The sequence below is a fragment of the Rattus norvegicus genome, chromosome 13, assembly GCF_021556685.1.
Source record: "Rattus norvegicus strain SHRSP/BbbUtx chromosome 13, alternate assembly SHRSP_T2T, whole genome shotgun sequence".
Lineage (NCBI taxonomy): Eukaryota > Metazoa > Chordata > Mammalia > Rodentia > Muridae > Rattus > Rattus norvegicus.
In genome coordinates this window covers 9,385,123-9,402,996 of record NC_141546.1, presented here as the reverse complement: position 1 = coordinate 9,402,996, position 17,874 = coordinate 9,385,123, and the positions used below count along the sequence as shown (strand labels likewise).

At 38.8% G+C, this 17,874-nt stretch overlaps 1 protein-coding gene across 2 annotated transcripts in view; it reads right to left on the bottom strand.

The window, feature by feature from the left end:
* Positions 1-17,874, bottom strand: part of Cntnap5a (contactin associated protein-like 5A) — a 982,002-nt gene that overhangs the window by 535,869 nt on the left and 428,259 nt on the right. For both annotated transcript variants that reach the window (XM_087580548.1, NM_001047865.2), the window contains 1 exon segment: positions 13,079-13,263. In XM_087580548.1, the coding sequence (XP_087436674.1) occupies positions 13,079-13,263 (185 nt within the window).

Below are 17,874 nucleotides of genomic sequence, written 5' to 3'. Positions count from 1 at the left end.
GGTTATTGGAACGTATGGTCCAATGGTTTAGATTCCAGGACCATTATGGAGAGGAGCACAGTAGCAGGCAGCCAGCTGCCTTATATGTTGATACATAAGCATAGGGAGAAAGCATAAAGAGAGTTGAAAAAGGCTTCGATTTGTTTAAATCTCAAAGCACTACCCTCAATGACACATTTTGGTAAAGTTTGTAAATAAAGATAGAATTGCATAATAAAATTAGCCCTGGAGATCTGACAGTGGGTCCTATGAAGTGACCTCAGTATCCTCCCAACTGTAGGAGTCCACATCTCATGTGTACACAGTGCTCAGGTCAGAGGCTAGAGGGTGGTTTCTATTTAACAGAAAGCACTGTGATGGAAACCACTCTCAACATGGAGAGCTGTGTCAAGCTCATTCAAAGAGCTGCAATGGTTTTGCTTTTGAGGAACTGAAATGTTGTGTTTCTAGGTTCATACGAGCTTGTGGGTGGTAAAGAGCTAAATAGAACATTGCTCTCCACCCAAAAGGATCTTTCTTACTTATCCCACCTTTGAGGTGCTTCTTCAAGGCTTGAGATGTCTGACATATAATTCTTGTCATCCAGTGCAATTGGAGTCTGCCACCATCCTTGGTATGTCTTTTTTATGATGTCTAGAGCCATCTGTCTACAAATTGAGGCAAAATTTTGAGGATCCTGAAGCTGTCATTACTGGAGAAGAATATTTGAAGGGTTTTCATCCTTAAGAATTGTCTTTTCATGAGGAAAGACACACCTAAAGGAAGAAGTTTCAACTTCAAAAACTGAGGGACCTATCTAAGTTTCCCTAACATTAATTTCAATGTCACACAGCTGTGAACTCATAAACTATCTATACTAATGAGATCATACATGGACAAACAGGATAGTAAATGAATAGTAAAGTAGGTAATAAAATACATTTTAGAACAGTGACCATGAGCATTAAAATATTTAGAAAAAGAATGGTGAGAGTAAATAAGTACTTTATAGTTTTTCTTTCTTAATGTTGCCTTCATGTTCTTTAAAGATGTCGCTTTGTTTGAGGAATATCTAATTCACTGTGATCTCTTTTGTTTCTTTAATCAATTAAACAAGGTGCCATAGGAAATGTATGGGCACTCAAATATTTTCGAGCTATCCGGTATCTTGCATTTTGAGTTAAATGATGTCAATATGTTTTTTGAAGTTACTGAATGACATATATTATCTACAATACTGAACAGAAGTTGGCATCAAAGAAAACAAGGTTTCTTAAGGCTTGTGATGATGACTGGAAAAAGAAAAACTTACTGTTCCTAATTTTTCCATTATTTCTTTTTCCTTAATTTTATTCCCCTATACCACCAGGGTCTTAAAATTTGGTCAAGAGTTTCCTATTCACTACCTAGCAGTCCCTTATAGTTTATTTTCTTTTGCTCATAAAATACCCCAATAAACCAACTTCAGGAAGGAAGGATTTATTTCTGCTCATCATTCAGGTATACAATCCATCATGGAAGGAAAATCCCAGTAAGGGGAGCATGAGTTGACTCAATAGTCACATGGTATCCACAGCCATGAGACAGAAACAGAATGATAGTGTTTGTACTCAGCTCAGATTTTCCTTATAATATAGGTTACCATCTTATCCCATGGGAGAGTGACATTCTCAGAGATGGCTTCCCAGCAAAATTAATTTAAGAAACTCTATGCTCTGGCTGCTTTTGTGTCAACTTAACATAAACTATGGTCACTGGGACAGAGTGATCCTTAATGAAATTTTTCCCCTTCAAAATTTGCTTGTGGAGAAGCTTGTACAACATTGCCTTGGTTGATGATTGTTATTGGAAATCCCACCTCACAGTGAGTGGCGTCACTCATGCGGTGGTGGCCCTGGACCTGACATACATAGCAAAGCTGTCTGAGTAAGGGTCAAGGAGCAAGCCAGTAAGCATGGTTTCTTGAGGCTCTCTGCTGCCTTGTTCCTGCCTTGTCTTTCATTTTTGACTTCCCATGATGATAGACAGATAATTCAAAGTATATGGTAAAATAAACTTTATTTGTCTACAAACTGCTTTGGTCATGGTGTTTTATCATAGTAATAGTAACCCAGACCAAAAAAATAAACATTACACACATGTTAACTTAATCTAGATCATCACTTATAGGTTTGCTTGTAGGCTTGCTCCCAGATGATTGTAGACCTTGTCAACTTCACATTTAACATAACTTGACAATTATCCAAACATCATTCACATAATTGTTTCACTCATGAGTAAGCCCAAGCTACATGTAATCTTTGCAACAGAGAGAGAGAGAGAGAGAGAGAGAGAGAGAAACAGTGATAGAGAGAGACAGAAACAGAGAGAGAAAGAGAGAGAGAGACAGAGAGAAAGAGGCAAGATATGGCCTTTAGACAATAGAGGGTCTCAAAAATTGACTTCAAGATTTCTGAGCATAGACAACTGAATCCCTCACCCAGAATTTCTGACTCAGTAGATCTGGATGAAGCCTGAGATAGTTCTATTTAATATATTTTTAGAAGTTATAAATGTCCTGGCCCCTAAAACAAATATTTAGAATTACAACATGTCCTGTAATGGTTGTTCAGTGTTCTTTTTTTTTTTTTTTTTTTTTTTTTGGTTAATAGCATATTCTTTATTCTTTGTTCCTTATTCTATTATTGTTTAGGAAATGTTATTCAAGTAAGTTAATTACAGACACATATATTTTAATAAGAAACACTGTTGTGGAACATTTCACACACACACACACACACACACACACACACACACCTTTGATGCCAGAAGGCAACAGGAAGGATTCAGTTCCAGCCTTCTATCACAAGTGAACTAAGACCTTCAGCCCTCATGGCACAAACTTTTACTCAAGACTTTTTAAGTTGCAACTTTTGATGCATACAAGCCTACTTTCTACTTTTTTTTTTATTTATTTATTTTTTATTAACTTGAGTATTTCTTATATACATTTGAGTGTTATTCCCTTTCCCGGTTTCCGGGCAAACATCCCCCTCCCCCCTCCCCTTCCTTATGGGTGTTCCCCTCCCAACCCTCCCCCCATTGCCGCCCTCCCCCCATAGACTAGTTCACTGGGGGTTCAGTCTTAGCAGGACCCAGGGCTTCCCCTTCCACTGGTGCTCTTACTAGGATATTCATTGCTACCTATGGGGTCAGAGTCCAGGGTCAGTCCATGTATAGTCTTTAGGTAGTGGCTTAGTCCCTGGAAGCTCTGGTTGCTTGGCACTGTTGTACTCTTGGGGTCTCGAGTCCCTTCAAGCTCTTCCAGTTCTTTCTCTGATTCCTTCAATAGGGGACCTATTCTCAGCTCAGTGGTTTGCTGCTGGCATTCGCCTCTATATTTGCTGTATTCTGGCTGTGTCTCTCAGGAGCGATCTACATCCGGCTCCTGTCGGTCTGCACTTCTTTGCTTCATCCATCTTGTCTACTTGGGTGGCTGTATATGTATGGGCCACATGTGGGGCAGGCTCTGAATGGGTGTTCCTTCAGTCTCTGTTTTAATCTTTGCCTCTTTCTTCCCTGCCAAGGGTATTCTTTTTCCTCATTTAAGGAAGGAGTGAAGCATTCACATTTTGATCATCCGTCTTGAGTTTCGTTTGTTCTAGGGATCTAGGGTAATTCAAGCATTTGGGCTAATAGCCACTTATCAATGAGTGCATACCATGTATGTCTTTCTGTGATTGGGTTAGCTCACTCAGGATGATATTTTCCAGTTCCAACCATTTGCCTACGAATTTCATAAACTCGTTGTTTTTGATAGCTGAGTAATATTCCATTGTATAGATGTACCACATTTTCTGTATCCATTCCTCTGTTGAAGGGCATCTGGGTTCTTTCCATTTTCTGGCTATTATAAATAAGGCTGCGATGAACATAGTGGAGCACGTGTCTGTTTTATATGTTGAGGCATCTTTTGGGTATATGCCCAAGAGAGGTATAGCTGGATCCTCAGGCAGTTCAATGTCCAATTTTCTGAGGAACCTCCACACTGATTTCCAGAATGTTTTTACCAGTCTGCAATCCCACCAACAATGGAGGAGTGTTCCTCTTTCTCCACATCCTCGCCAGCATCTGCTGTCACCAGAGTTTTTGATCTTAGCCAATCGCACTGGTGTGAGGTGAAATCTCAGGATTGTTTTGATTTGCATTTCCCTTATGACTAAAGATGTTGAACATTTCTTTAGGTGTTTCTCCGCCATTCGGCATTCCTCAGCTGTGAATTCTTTGTTTAGCTCTGAACCCCATTTTTTAATAGGGTTATTTGTTTCCCTGCGGTCTAACTTCTTGAGTTCTTTGTATATTTTGGAAATAAGGCCTCTATCTGTTGTAGGATTGGTAAAGATCTTTTCCCAATCTGTTGGTTGCCGTTTTGTCCTAACCACAGTGTCCTTTGCCTTACAGAAGCTTTGCAGTTTTATGAGATCCCATTTGTCGATTCTTGATCTTAGAGCATAAGCCATTGGTGTTTTGTTCAGGAAATTTTTTCCAGTGCCCATGTGTTCCAGATGCTTCCCTAGTTTTTCTTCTATTAGTTTGAGTGTGTCTGGTTTGATGTGGAGGTCCTTGATCTACTTGGACTTAAGCTTTGTACAGGGTGATAAGGATGGATCGATCTGCATTCTTCTACATGTTGCCCTCCAGTTGAACCAGCACCATTTGCTGAAAATGCTATCTTTTTTCCATTGGATGGTTTTGGCTCCTTTGTCAAAAATCAAGTGACCATAGGTGTGTGGGTTCATTTCTGGGTCTTCAATTCTATTCCATTGGTCTATCTGTCTGTCTCTGTACCAATACCATGCAGTTTTTATCACTATTGCTCTGTAATACTGCTTGAGTTCAGGGATAGTGATTCCCCCTGAAGTCCTTTTATTGTTGAGGATAGCTTTAGCTATCCTGGGTTTTTTGTTATTCCAGATGAATTTGCAAATTGTTCTGTCTAACTCTTTGAAGAATTGGATTGGTATTTTGATGGGGATTGCATTGAATCTGTAGATTGCTTTTGGTAAAATGGCCATTTTTACCATATTAATCCTGCCAATCCATGAGCATGGGAGATCTTTCCATCTTCTGAGGTCTTCTTCAATTTCTTTCCTCAGTGTCTTGAAGTTCTTATTGTACAGATCTTTTACTTGCTTGGTTAAAGTCACACCGAGGTACTTTATATTATTTGGGTCTATTATGAAGGGTGTCGTTTCCCTAATTTCTTTCTCGGCTTGTTTCTCTTTTGTATAGAGGAAGGCAACTGATTTATTTGAGTTAATTTTATACCCAGCCACTTTGCTGAAGTTGTTTATCAGCTTTAGTAGTTCTCTGGTGGAACTTTTGGGATCACTTAAATATACTATCATGTCATCTGCAAATAGTGATATTTTGACCTCTTCTTTTCCGATCTGTATCCCTTTGATCTCCTTTTGTTGTCTGATTGCTCTGGCTAGAACTTCAAGAACTATATTGAATAAGTAGGGAGAGAGTGGGCAGCCTTGTCTAGTCCCTGATTTTAGTGGGATTGCTTCAAGTTTCTCTCCATTTAGTTTAATGTTAGCAACTGGTTTGCTGTATATGGCTTTTACTATGTTTAGGTATGGGCCTTGAATTCCTATTCTTTCCAGGACTTTTATCATGAAGGGGTGTTGAATTTTGTCAAATGCTTTCTCAGCATCTAATGAAATGATCATGTGGTTCTGTTCTTTCAGTTTGTTTATATAATGGATCACGTTGATGGTTTTCCGTATATTAAACCATCCCTGCATGCCTGGGATGAAGCCTACTTGATCATGGTGGATGATTGTTTTGATGTGCTCTTGAATTCGGTTTGCCAGAATTTTATTGAGTATTTTTGCGTCGATATTCATAAGGGAAATTGGTCTGAAGTTCTCTTTCTTTGTTGTGTCTTTGTGTGGTTAGGTATAAGAGTAATTGTGGCTTCATAGAAGGAATTCGGTAGGGCTCCATCTGTTTCAATTTTGTGGAATAGTTTGGATAATATTGGTATGAGGTCTTCTATGAAGGTTTGATAGAATTCTGCACTAAACCCGTCTGGACCTGGGCTCTTTTTGGTTGGGAGACCTTTAATGACTGCTTCTATTTCCTTAGGAGTTATGGGGTTGTTTAACTGGTTTATCTGTTCCTGATTTAACGTCGATACCTGGTATCTGTCTAGGAAATTGTCCATTTCCTGAAGATTTTCAAATTTTGTTGAATATAGGTTTTTATAGTAAGATCTGATGAATTTTTGAATTTCCTCCGAATCTGTAGTTATGTCTCCCTTTTCATTTCTGATTTTGTTAATTTGGACACACTCTCTGTGTCCTCTCGTTAGTCTGGCTAAGGGTTTATCTATCTTGTTGATTTTCTCAAAGAACCAACTTTTTGTTCTGTTGATTCTTTCTATGGTCCTTTTTGTTTCTACTTGGTTGATTTCAGCTCTGAGTTTGATTATTTCCTGCCTTCTACTCCTCCAGGGTGTATTTGCTTCTTTTTGTTCTAGAGCTTTTAGGTGTGCTGTCAAGCTGCTGACATATGCTCTTTCCTGTTTCTTTCTGCAGGCACTCAGCGCTATGAGTTTTCCTCTTAGCACAGCTTTCATTGTGTCCCATGAGTTTGGGTATGTTATACCTTCATTTTCATTAAATTCTAAAAAGTTTTTAATTTCTTTCTTTATTTCTTCCTTGACCAGGTTATCATTGAGTAGAGCATTGTTCAATTTCCACGTATATGTGGGCATTCTTCCCTTATTGTTATTGAAGACCAGTTTTAGGCCGTGGTGGTCCGATAGCACGCATGGGATTATTTCTATCTTTCTGTACCTGTTGAGGCCCGTTTTTTGACCAATTATACGGTGAATTTTGGAGAAAGTACCATGAGGAGCTGAGAAGAAGGTATATCCTTTTGCTTTAGGATAGAATGTTCTATAAATATCCGTTAAGTCCATTTGGCTCATGACTTCTCTTAGTCTGTCTACATCACTGTTTAATTTCTGTTTCCATGATCTGTCCATTGATGAGAGTGGGGTGTTGAAATCTCCCACTATTATTGTGTGAGGTGCAATGTGTGTTTTGAGCTTTAGTAAGGTTTCTTTTACATATGTAGGTGCCCTTGTATTTGGGGCATAGATATTTAGGATTGAGAGTTCATCTTGGTGGATTTTTCCTTTGATGAATATGAAGTGTCCTTCCTTATCTTTTTTGATGACTTTTAGTTGGAAATTGATTTTATTTGATAGTAAAATGGATACTCCAGCTTGCTTCTTCTGACCATTTGCTTGGAAAGTTGTTTTCCAGCCTTTCACTCTGAGGTAGTGTCTGTCTTTGTCTCTGAGGTGTGTTTCCTGTAGGCAGCAGAATGCAGGGTCCTCGTTGCGTATCCAGTTTGTTAATCTATGTCTTTTTATTGGGGAGTTGAGGCCATTGATATTGAGAGATATTAAGGAATAGTGATTATTTCTTCCCGTTATATTCATATTTGGATGTGAGGTTATGTTTGTGTGCTTTCATTCTCTTTGTTTTGTTGCCAAGACGATTAGTTTCTTGCTTCTTCTAGGGTATACCTTGCCTCCTTATGTTGGGCTTTACCATTTATTATCCTTTGTAGTACTGGATTTGTAGAAAGATATTGTGTAAATTTGGTTTTGTCATGGAATATCTTGGTTTCTCCATCAATGTTAATTGAGAGTTTTGCTGGATACAGTAATCTGGGCTGGCATTTGTGTTCTCTTAGGGTCTGTATAACATCAGTCTAGGATCTTCTGGCCTTCATAGTTTCTGGCGAGAAGTCTGGTGTGATTCTGATAGGTCTCCCTTTATATGTTACTTGACCTTTTTCCCTTACTGCTTTTAATATTCTTTCTTTATTTTGTGCGTTTGGTGTTTTGACAATTATGTGACGGGAGGTGTTTCTTTTCTGGTCCAATCTATTTGGAGTTCTGTAGGCTTCTTGTATGTCTATGGGTATCTCTTTTTTTAGGTTAGGGAAGTTTTCTTCTACGATTTTGTTGAAGATATTTACTGGTCCTTTGACCTGGGAGTCTTCACTCTCTTCTATACCTATTATCCTTAGGTTTGATCTTCTCATTGAGTCCTGGATTTCCTGTATGTTTTGGACCAGTAGCTTTTTCCGCTTTACATTATCTTTGACAGTTGAGTCAATGATTTCTATGGAATCTTCTGCTCCTGAGATTCTCTCTTCCATCTCTTGTATTCTGTTGGTGAAGCTTGTATCTACAGCTCCTTGTCTCTTCTTTTGGTTGTCTATATCCAGGGTTGTTTCCATGTGTTCTTTCTTGATTGCTTCTATTTCCATTTTTAATTCCTTCAACTGTTTGATTGTGTTTTCCTGGAATTCTTTCAGGGATTTTTGCGATTCCTCTCTGTAGGCTTTTACTTGTTTATTAATGTTTTCCTGTGGTTCCCTAAGTTTGTTCAGGTCTTTCTTGAAGTCCTCCAGCATCATGATCAAATATGATTTTGAATCTAGTTCTTGCTTTTCTGGTGTGTTTGGATATTCCATGTTTGTTTTGGTGGGAGAATTGGGCTCCGATGATGGCATGTAGTCTTGGTTTCTGTTGCTTGGGTTCCTGCGCTTGCCTCTCGCCATCAGATTATCTCTAGTGTTACTTTGTTCTGCTATTTCTGACAGTGGCTAGACTGTCCTATAAGCCTTTGTGTCAGGAGTGCTGTAGACCTGTTTTCCTCTCTTTCAGTCAGTTATGGGGACAGAGTGTTCTGCTTTCGGGCGTGTAGTTTTTCCTCTCTACAGGTCTTCTGCTGTTCCTGTGGGCCTGTGTCTTGAGTTCACCAGGCAGCTTTCTTGCAGCAGAAAATTTGGTCTTACCTGTGGTCCCGAGGCTCAGGTTTGCTCGTGGGGTGCTGTCCAGGGGCTCTCTGCAGCGGCAGCAACCAGGAAGACCTGTGCTGCCCCTTCCGGGAGCTTCAGTGCACCAGGGTTCCAGATGGTCTTTGGCTTTTTCCTCTGGCGTCCGAGATGTGTGTGCAGGGAGCAGTCTCTTCTGGTTTCCCAGGCTTGTCTGCCTCTCTGAAGGTTTAGCTCTCCCTCCCACAGGATTTGGGTGCAGAGAACTGTTTATCCGGTCTGTTTCCTTCAGGGTCCGGCGGTGTCTCTGGCAGGGGTCCTGCCGCTCCTGGGCCCTCCCCCACGGAAGCCCAGAGGCCTTATACAGTTTCCTCTTGGGCCAGGGATGTGGGCAGGGGTGAGCAGTGTTTGTGGTCTCTTCTGCTCTGCAGCCTCAGGAGTGCCCACCTGACCAGGCGGTTGGGTCTCTCTCTCACCGGGTCTGGGAGCAGAGAGCTGCTGCTTGTTCAGTGTTCTTTATTTACTATGATTTACATTACTTATAAAGGCCTATATATATTTCATCAGATAGTTTTGACATACCCTTTTTATTTTTAAAAAACAGGATATTTGTATATTTTTAAAGGGGGAATTTGTGAATGTGAGTGTAAATATCTGAAGAAGCCAGGGTAAGGTATAAGATTCCCTGTGGCTGGAGACACAGGCAGTTGTGAGTCACCCTGTATGTATGCTACTATTAAACTCAAGTCCTCTTCAAGGGCAATATGTACTCACTCAGCTTCTCTCTGTATCCTGTAGCTTATTCCTATATGCTGACTCTCATTGTCCCATGTGAATGGTAGTAATGGTTTAGAATTTTGCTGTCCTACCTGAGGGACACTTACACACACACACACACACATACACACACACACACACACACACACAGGCACAGGCACACAGGCACAGGCACACACACAGAGAGGCACTGGACAAGTATTTACAAGTATAAGTATACGTGTGTGTGTGTGACAAATTCATGAGCTTATTTTGAATAAAGAATCTGTTGCATATAACTTAGTAATGATAAACAATGTATTTGCTTTTGTTATATAGTAGCATGGCAAGCATTTTTTTATAGAATGGTTTTGAACCTGTACAGTATAATTTTCTAAAATTTTATCTATAATTTAAATCTTTATCACATTTTTTCTTTATTTTCCTTTTCTTTTTTAACGTTTAAGAATGCCAAAAAGTAGTCTAATAGGGTAGGACTATTATAGTCTAATAGGCTATAATCTCAATCAGTAACCTATGGCAGATAATGAGTGGCATATTTTCTTGAATTTAAAAAAAAATAGGGGCTGGTGATATAGCTTTCTTGGTAAAGTTAGATTATTAGCACCACACAGAGGGGATTGGGAAGTGCATACCAAGTACTCAAGAAGTAGAGGAGGATGGATTTGTAGTATAAGAAGGTTCAAAACCTGTCTGGGCTACATGACTCCTGTCTTAATATGATGATTTTAAATAAAATTAATTTTAAAAATGAAAAAGGACTGATGATATAGCTTACTGATAGAATAGCCTCCAAGCATATGAATGCCTGCAGGTTCAACCCCAAGGAACAGATACATTCACACACACACACACACACACACACACACACACACACACACACGCACACACACACACACACACACACACACACACACACACACACACACATTGATCTTCACCAACTAAGCCACAGAAAATGGGCTTTGAATCAGACATAAATAAGGTTGCTGATTCCTGGCCTGGGACATCTATAAAACAGTGAGTCAAACCTGAGCTTGCAGTGCTTATCATCATCTTGGTATACTACCTTCTCCAGACAAAGCAGTTACAGCAATTCTGGTGTGTAAAGAGGTAAATGAGAAATGACTACATGGTAATATAATTACAAATTAACAAATGTATTTCTTCAAAAATGTTTTATTTAATATAATGCTCAACTTGTTTAATCATATTTATGTAACTTATGTTTTAATAATGAACATGTCTACTAAGCAACTTTCAAAATTTCTGAAAATCTAACCTTTGTTCCTCCTGTACTTAACGAATTTCTGCAAAGCACTGTTACTGTTTTAAACCTTACACACTATGTTTCTTGACGTTTCTGATTTGGAGCCTGATACATACCACCTACAACTTATCTTCTGTGGTGTTTTGAATTTTCTTGGCCCAATGAGTGACACTATTAAGAGGCGTGGCCTTATTGGAGTACACGGGGCCTTCTTGGAGTAGGTGTGGCCTTGGTTGAGGAAGTATGTCATTGTGGATATGTGTCTTAAAACCTTCTTCCTAGCTATGTGGAAGGCAGTCTTCTCCTAGAGGCCTTCAGATAAAGATATAGAACTCTCAGCTCCTCCTGCACCATGCCTCTCTGGACACTGCCATGATTTGCCATGATGATAATAGACTGAACCTCTGAAGCTGTAAGCCAGACATAATTAAATATTTCCCTTATAAGGGTTGTTTTAGTCTTGGTGTCTGTTAACAGAGGCAAAACACTAACTAATACAGCTTTTAGTTAGGTTAACTGGATCCTTCTTTCAAGACTAATTGGAGTCTCCTGCTGGAAACCTTGTACCTCTTTCTCTGAACAAAATGTCCTGTTTCCTTCTGCCCCAACGCCAAGAGACCCATCCTTCTCTCTACAGTCCATTGGATACCCTACTTTATGGTACACAAACTACTGAACTACAAGATATGTGCCCTTTTTTGTGGTGTAGTTTGATACATTTCACTGATATTTTCCACCAGGGATCTGGGTTCAGTTTCTAACACAGTTATAACCTAATAGTTAATGAGGCCTTCTGAAAACCCAGATTTTAAAACACCTGAAATTTTTAAATTAGACTTCTAGTATGTGACTCTGAGGATTAAACTCAAGTCATCAGGGTTGACAACATATCCCTTTACTGGATGAGCCATCTTGCTAGCTCATGCTGAGATTTTCTTGGTATTTTCTGTAACTTTTATTATTTCAACTAATGGAAATTGCTCAAGGATAAATGATTCTTCTCTGCACATATTACAGATTGTAGTGATTATCCTTAAGGGTTGGATGAGCACAGTATTTTATGTTGTCTAGATGGGCTAATTACATCTTATCAATTGGATGAGTTTATTGTGTGGTGTGCTCTTTCATGTGGTGACTTAATTGAGTTCAAGAGAGTGTATGGTGGCCAGATGCACCCGGCCCACCACAGAATTGTGATGTATATGCTTGGCATGGTGGAAACCAGCCAAGAGAGCTGTGGATGAGGGTAGGGCAGCCTGACAGGGTGTCATGTTTGGATGACTCACAGACAGCAGGTCAGAAAGTAGATAGCGGCATCATGGAGCCACTGAGATAAATTAGTGCTAGTTCTAATGCCCTTCTGGAGCCAGAACTTGAAAGAGAGCTTGACAGCCAGGGTACTCTCAGAAACGAACTCTGCAAATTTTTTGTTTTTCTTACACACACACACACACACACACATAAGCACACCACATATATGTAAAAATTTAAAGACACATGTACATATTTATTGTTAGCTTTAAATGTCCACTTGCTACAACTTAGAATCACCCTGAGAGAGAATCAGTTGAGCCTTTTTTAGACTGAGCTCTTTCTGGTCTATAGGGAGATTGTTTGGATGGCTGATCAAGGTAGGGATAATCACTCTGAATGTGGTCTCTGAAATCATGTGGGTTGGGCCCTGTACTGCACAAATGTTAAGAAACCTACTTGAGAATAAACAAGGGAGAAAAATGCATTTATTTTCTTTTCTCTTCACTGTGCATGAATTGTGATTGACTAGGATTCCAGTTCTTGCTTTCACTTCTCCAAAATTTTGGATTCTAATCAGGAATCATAAAAACGAAATAAACCACTTTTTACCATTTTTTTGGACAGAGTATAGTAGAATACATATATACATACATACATGCATACATACATTATGCATGCATGCATGTATACATATATACACATAAACATACAAATACACGTGCATACATACATACACATATATTCATGGAGAGTAAAAAGAAGTATTGATTTTTAACTTATACATTTGATACCTTATCAGGGAAACAAAGCTTGACCAAAGCATTTCTAGACCTCAGTGCAGATCTTCCTGGGAAACTCCTCCCTTGTAGCCTAACCCAGACGAAGATGCTTAAGCACTCTATTTACAGACCTCCCTTTATTCCTGGGAACCCATGGGAAGGACTAACTCACCTCATAGTCTATGTCCAGAGCATCTGTCTCACCCTTGGTCTGGAAGTGCTGTGTGTTCATGTCCACAGTGAAGTTTGCCTGCTTGCCCACTCGCTCCAGGAGAACTGAATGCCAATGCTGATCATCTAGAAGGCTACCCATGATGACCAAGGGCACTGTGCTGCTCAGCCGAGCTTTGCTGTCATCTGAACAGGGAGGAAGAAAAGAATGGAGTCTTAGCTACAGCATCTTTGAATCCTACCCATCAACAGCACTGATTGCTGGTTACCTGAGGCTTCTTCAAACAAACCCAGCTAGAGCTGTCCTTCTACCTTGCATATTACTGGCCATTTACTAGGAGTCATACATAGGTTTTTCCCTCTGATTTCAGAGCCCAGGTCCAGACTCTACTGACAGAAAATATAAGCTATCCCAGGTTTCCAGGACATCAGCATTTGCATGGTGACAGGAATGTTTATACTATTGACCACAGGAATAAAATTAAAAGAAGTTTCTATGCTTAAAAAAGCAATTAAATATACACAAATCGACTTTTGAGGATTGTGAATGAAGAAAGCAGATCTTGACCAACTTTGGAGCAAGCCAGTGGCCATAAAGAGTGTGACTGTGCATAAAGGAACAGAAAAACAAACAGAACAAACAAAAACCCCTCAACATTTTAGATGCAACTTTTAACTACTTACTGTATGAACTGAGTCCCTCCACCAAAAAGGTAATGGCTGCCACTATCACACAGATTTTGTCTTAAAATTAATCTGAAGCTGTCATGTATTTTTAAATCTTTATAAATCGTGTGTGTGTGTGTGTGTGTGTGTGTGTGTGTGTGTGTGTGTAAGGATCTTCAGGAGAAGAAGGCTGACCGACAAGGCTACCAGCACCCTCCCAGACTCTGTGTAAGATTACTGCACAGAAGGAAGGTTAGTTTAGCAGCAATGTAAAATTTAATGTCTGCTGCTGGTTCAGCATCTTTAAAAGTTATGCCAACTTAAACTCCTGCTATAATTTATGACTATCTGTTAGGCACAATTATATTTCTGAGTAATTTTAACACATTAGGTGTGTGTGTGTGTGTGTGTGTGTACTAAGATGCACCTTTGGAAGTCAGAGCCAACCTTGAACATCAGTCTTCACCTTCCAATTTGCTTCACACAGGGTATCTTGTTTGCCCCTTATTATCCCTGAGTAACCCTCCTATAAATGTCTGGAGATTCTCTTTTATCTCTTTCTCTCATCCTGCAGTAAAAACTTTTACAAAGTTATAGAGAGTCTGGCTTTAAGCAGGTGTTGGTGATCCACATTCAGATTCTCTCATTTATGTGGCAAACACTTGACCCATTGAGCCACCCCTTTAAGTAACTTAGTGTGTATTCCTCTTGGTATAGAGTTGAGCAATCTCTTCATTCTTATAAACCATATTCTCTGACATTTGACCATTTGTTTGACAACAATTTGGATTTTGTCAGTATAAACTTTGAGGTTATCTTCCTGTTCTATGACTTTTTGAATGTTGCTTTTCTCTTTCAGTTACTTTAGTACTGAATATATTTTTTATTGAGACTCACTATTTGAGGGCTGGGGAAATAGCTCAGCAGTATATGTTCTTGCTTTGCAAGCTCCAGAACCATATTATAGATCACTAGAAACCCTAGTAAATTCATGTGGTGACTCACTGTAATTCCAGCCCTGGACAGTGGACACTGAGTATTCCAGTGTAAACTGCCTCACAAGACACCCCATCTTATGGAGATCTGGGTTGAACTGAGAGACCTTCCTTGATTAATAAAGATGAAGTACAATGATGGATGATTTTCAACATCAATGGTGGGCCTCCATTTGCAGGTTCATACAGATGCATTATCACCCACATGCATGTGTGCCCACAAACAAACAAAGGAAAAACTCTGCACACACATGTTTAACATGTGAACATATGAAAAACAGAAAAGAAAAAGGAATCACCATAACAACCTTTTTCATAACAACCCATCCCTGCTTTGAGATCAGAAGAAATACCCTAGCCTGTTTTACCATTAATTTATTTTGCATTTATAAACCCAGATGTTTCTTGCTTTATTCAGGAAGGTAGACAGTCTGCGCTATCTGATTCCTGTTAATATACTATCTCAGATGGACATCTTTAAAGCAAGGGTTACTGAAGTGCAGACAAAGCAATCTACATGGTAAAGTCCAAGTCAGAACAGGGAGCATTACTTCTTGGCCCTAATCATTTGCTTTCTGAAAATGTATTCTACAAGAATAAATTAGTAAATCACTGAAAAAAGGCTAATGATTTTAATAATGAACACAATGTTCAGTATTTTGGATAAAGATTAAACATACATGTAAAATAAACAAAAAGATATGATAGATGTTAAAGTACATATATGAAGTTCTAATATTGTAAATATTAATGAGTAAAAACTATATTTTAGATGAATAAAAATAGAATATCTAATGATATTTAAAATATCATTAAATATGATATCTAATAACTTAAAATTCTAAACATTGGGTTTAAACAAGTGGAATAGAAATGGGCAAGTGCATAAAAAACATAGCTATGAAAAACATCAATAAATACTATGAGTCCATGAAGGACATTGAGTTCCTTGGGACTAGAATTAATCCAAGGTTGTGTGCTGCCATGTGGGTCCTCAGAATTGAACTCAGTTCCTCTGTAAAAGCAAATGTGCTTTTAATGGCTGAGACATCTCTAAGTCAGCACCTTAAGTATTTATGATTAGAATATGTGTGTGTGTGTGTATGTGTGTGTGTGTGTGTGTGTTTGTGTGTGTGTGTGTGTGTGTGAGTGTGTACAGAGGATTCCAGGATTCTACCTGTTTCTGCCTCCCCAGTCCTGAGTTTACAACTTTTGCTATCAAACCTAGTCTTTCATTATGGATTCTGAAGGTGAACAGGCCAACACTCAGACACTCATCCTGAGCTGCAAACACTTTACTTAATAATCATGTTTTCAAACTTATCAATTTTCTTACATAGGTAATGGTATTACTCATATTGCTTTTGTATTTTTAAACAATTCATTATTTTATTGTATGTGGATCTATGTGAATCCATGAAGTCCAGAAGAAGGCATTGGATCTCCTGGAGCTAGAATTGTAGACAGGTATGAGAGCTCTGACATAGATCCCAGGACCCAACTCCAGTTCTCTCCAAGAAATGTAGTGCTCTTAACCACTGGGCTATATCTCTGAACACTTCCATACATTGTTTCAATCATTCCTCATCACAACTCAGAAAAAATAATACATGGTTGTTTGCATAAAAGCTGTTTAACTTACACAAAGACCTTAAAAATCAGTTAATGCTCAGCCCTACTTGACTTAACAGCTGTTTAGGTTTTCCAGGACAGGGAAGACATGGTGGTGTAGCAGGCTTTTATTACATGCAGGACTCACGAGTGGTCTCCTAAGGGCCCAAGTGAGAACACTATAACCAAGGGAATTCATTCCATATGACTTGATCCCATGTCAGCACCACCTGCCTTCTTAAAATGATAGGCCAACTTACTAGGTATCAATAACATAATAAATTCTGTAATTGGAAATCCAGCATGAGTTGCTCAGTCCATGCTTCTCACTATTGTCTAGCTTCTCTGACTTTCCTACCATATAAAGGTGTTCTCATAATGATTTTCTGTGATGTGCTTTAGTAGGTGGACAGGTGCTATGATTTAATTAATGTTACAAAGCTTGAAGAAAGTAGAAATATTTTAGAAGAAGGGAATGAAAAGTACAACCTGTAGACCAATAGTGTTCAGCTTATTGCTTACTTTTACTGCTAGCTTTTCAGAATTTTGAATCATCTAGAAGTCAAATGTTTGGAAATATCTGTGAGTGAGTTTCTAAGACAGGGTTGAGGTAGAAAGACCCACCTTCAAAGTGGAGCACAAGTAATGTGGGCTGAGGACCAGGAGTGAGTCAGGAGGAGAAAGTGAACTGAGTATGAACATTCATCTCTTGTTCTGCTTCCTGACTGCTGATGTAATGTAGCCATAAACATCATGTCTACCATGATGGACTGTACCATGACTTACGAGGTATAATAAGTCCTTCCTTCCTTCCTTCTTTCCTTCCTTTCTTCCTTCCTTCCTTCCTCCCTCCCTTTCTTCCCCAAGATCCTTTGGTCAGGTATTTTAGCACAACAACAGATAATGAATACTTAGTTTATCATGTGCCTATTTCATAAATTATTGAATTTATGAAGAACTTTTCATATATGTTGACAGTGACTAAAATATCTGTCTTCCTTCACAATCAGTTCTAATGAACTTAAGATCACCTTGAACAATCACCTTCATAGCTTAAACACAGATATTGACCATCTACCTGATAGTTATTAGTATACTGTTTGATGCAGACATATAGTTTGATATGATTTACAGTGTTAGAACACTAGGTAACTCAAAGGTGTACAGTTATGGGATCTTACATAATAAACAGTCATCATAGAATACAGTTAGAAATAACATATATAGAGAATGGAGATGTGTCTCCATTGTCAAAGTATTATAATTGTCAAATTGCATAATATCCAAAAGATCCTGGGTTTTAAGACCAGCACTGCATAAACCAGATATGTGGTGACTATAATCTTAGAAGTCCAGAGGTAAAGGTAGAAGGACCTGAAGTTCCAGTTCCTTCTCAGCTACATAGCAAGGTTAAAACCCAGTCTGGATGCAGGAGCCTCTGTCTCCCAATATAACAAAACAAAAAGGAAATACTGGCTAAGATTGACATATGTCTTAAATGTGATATACATATGCATATATATTA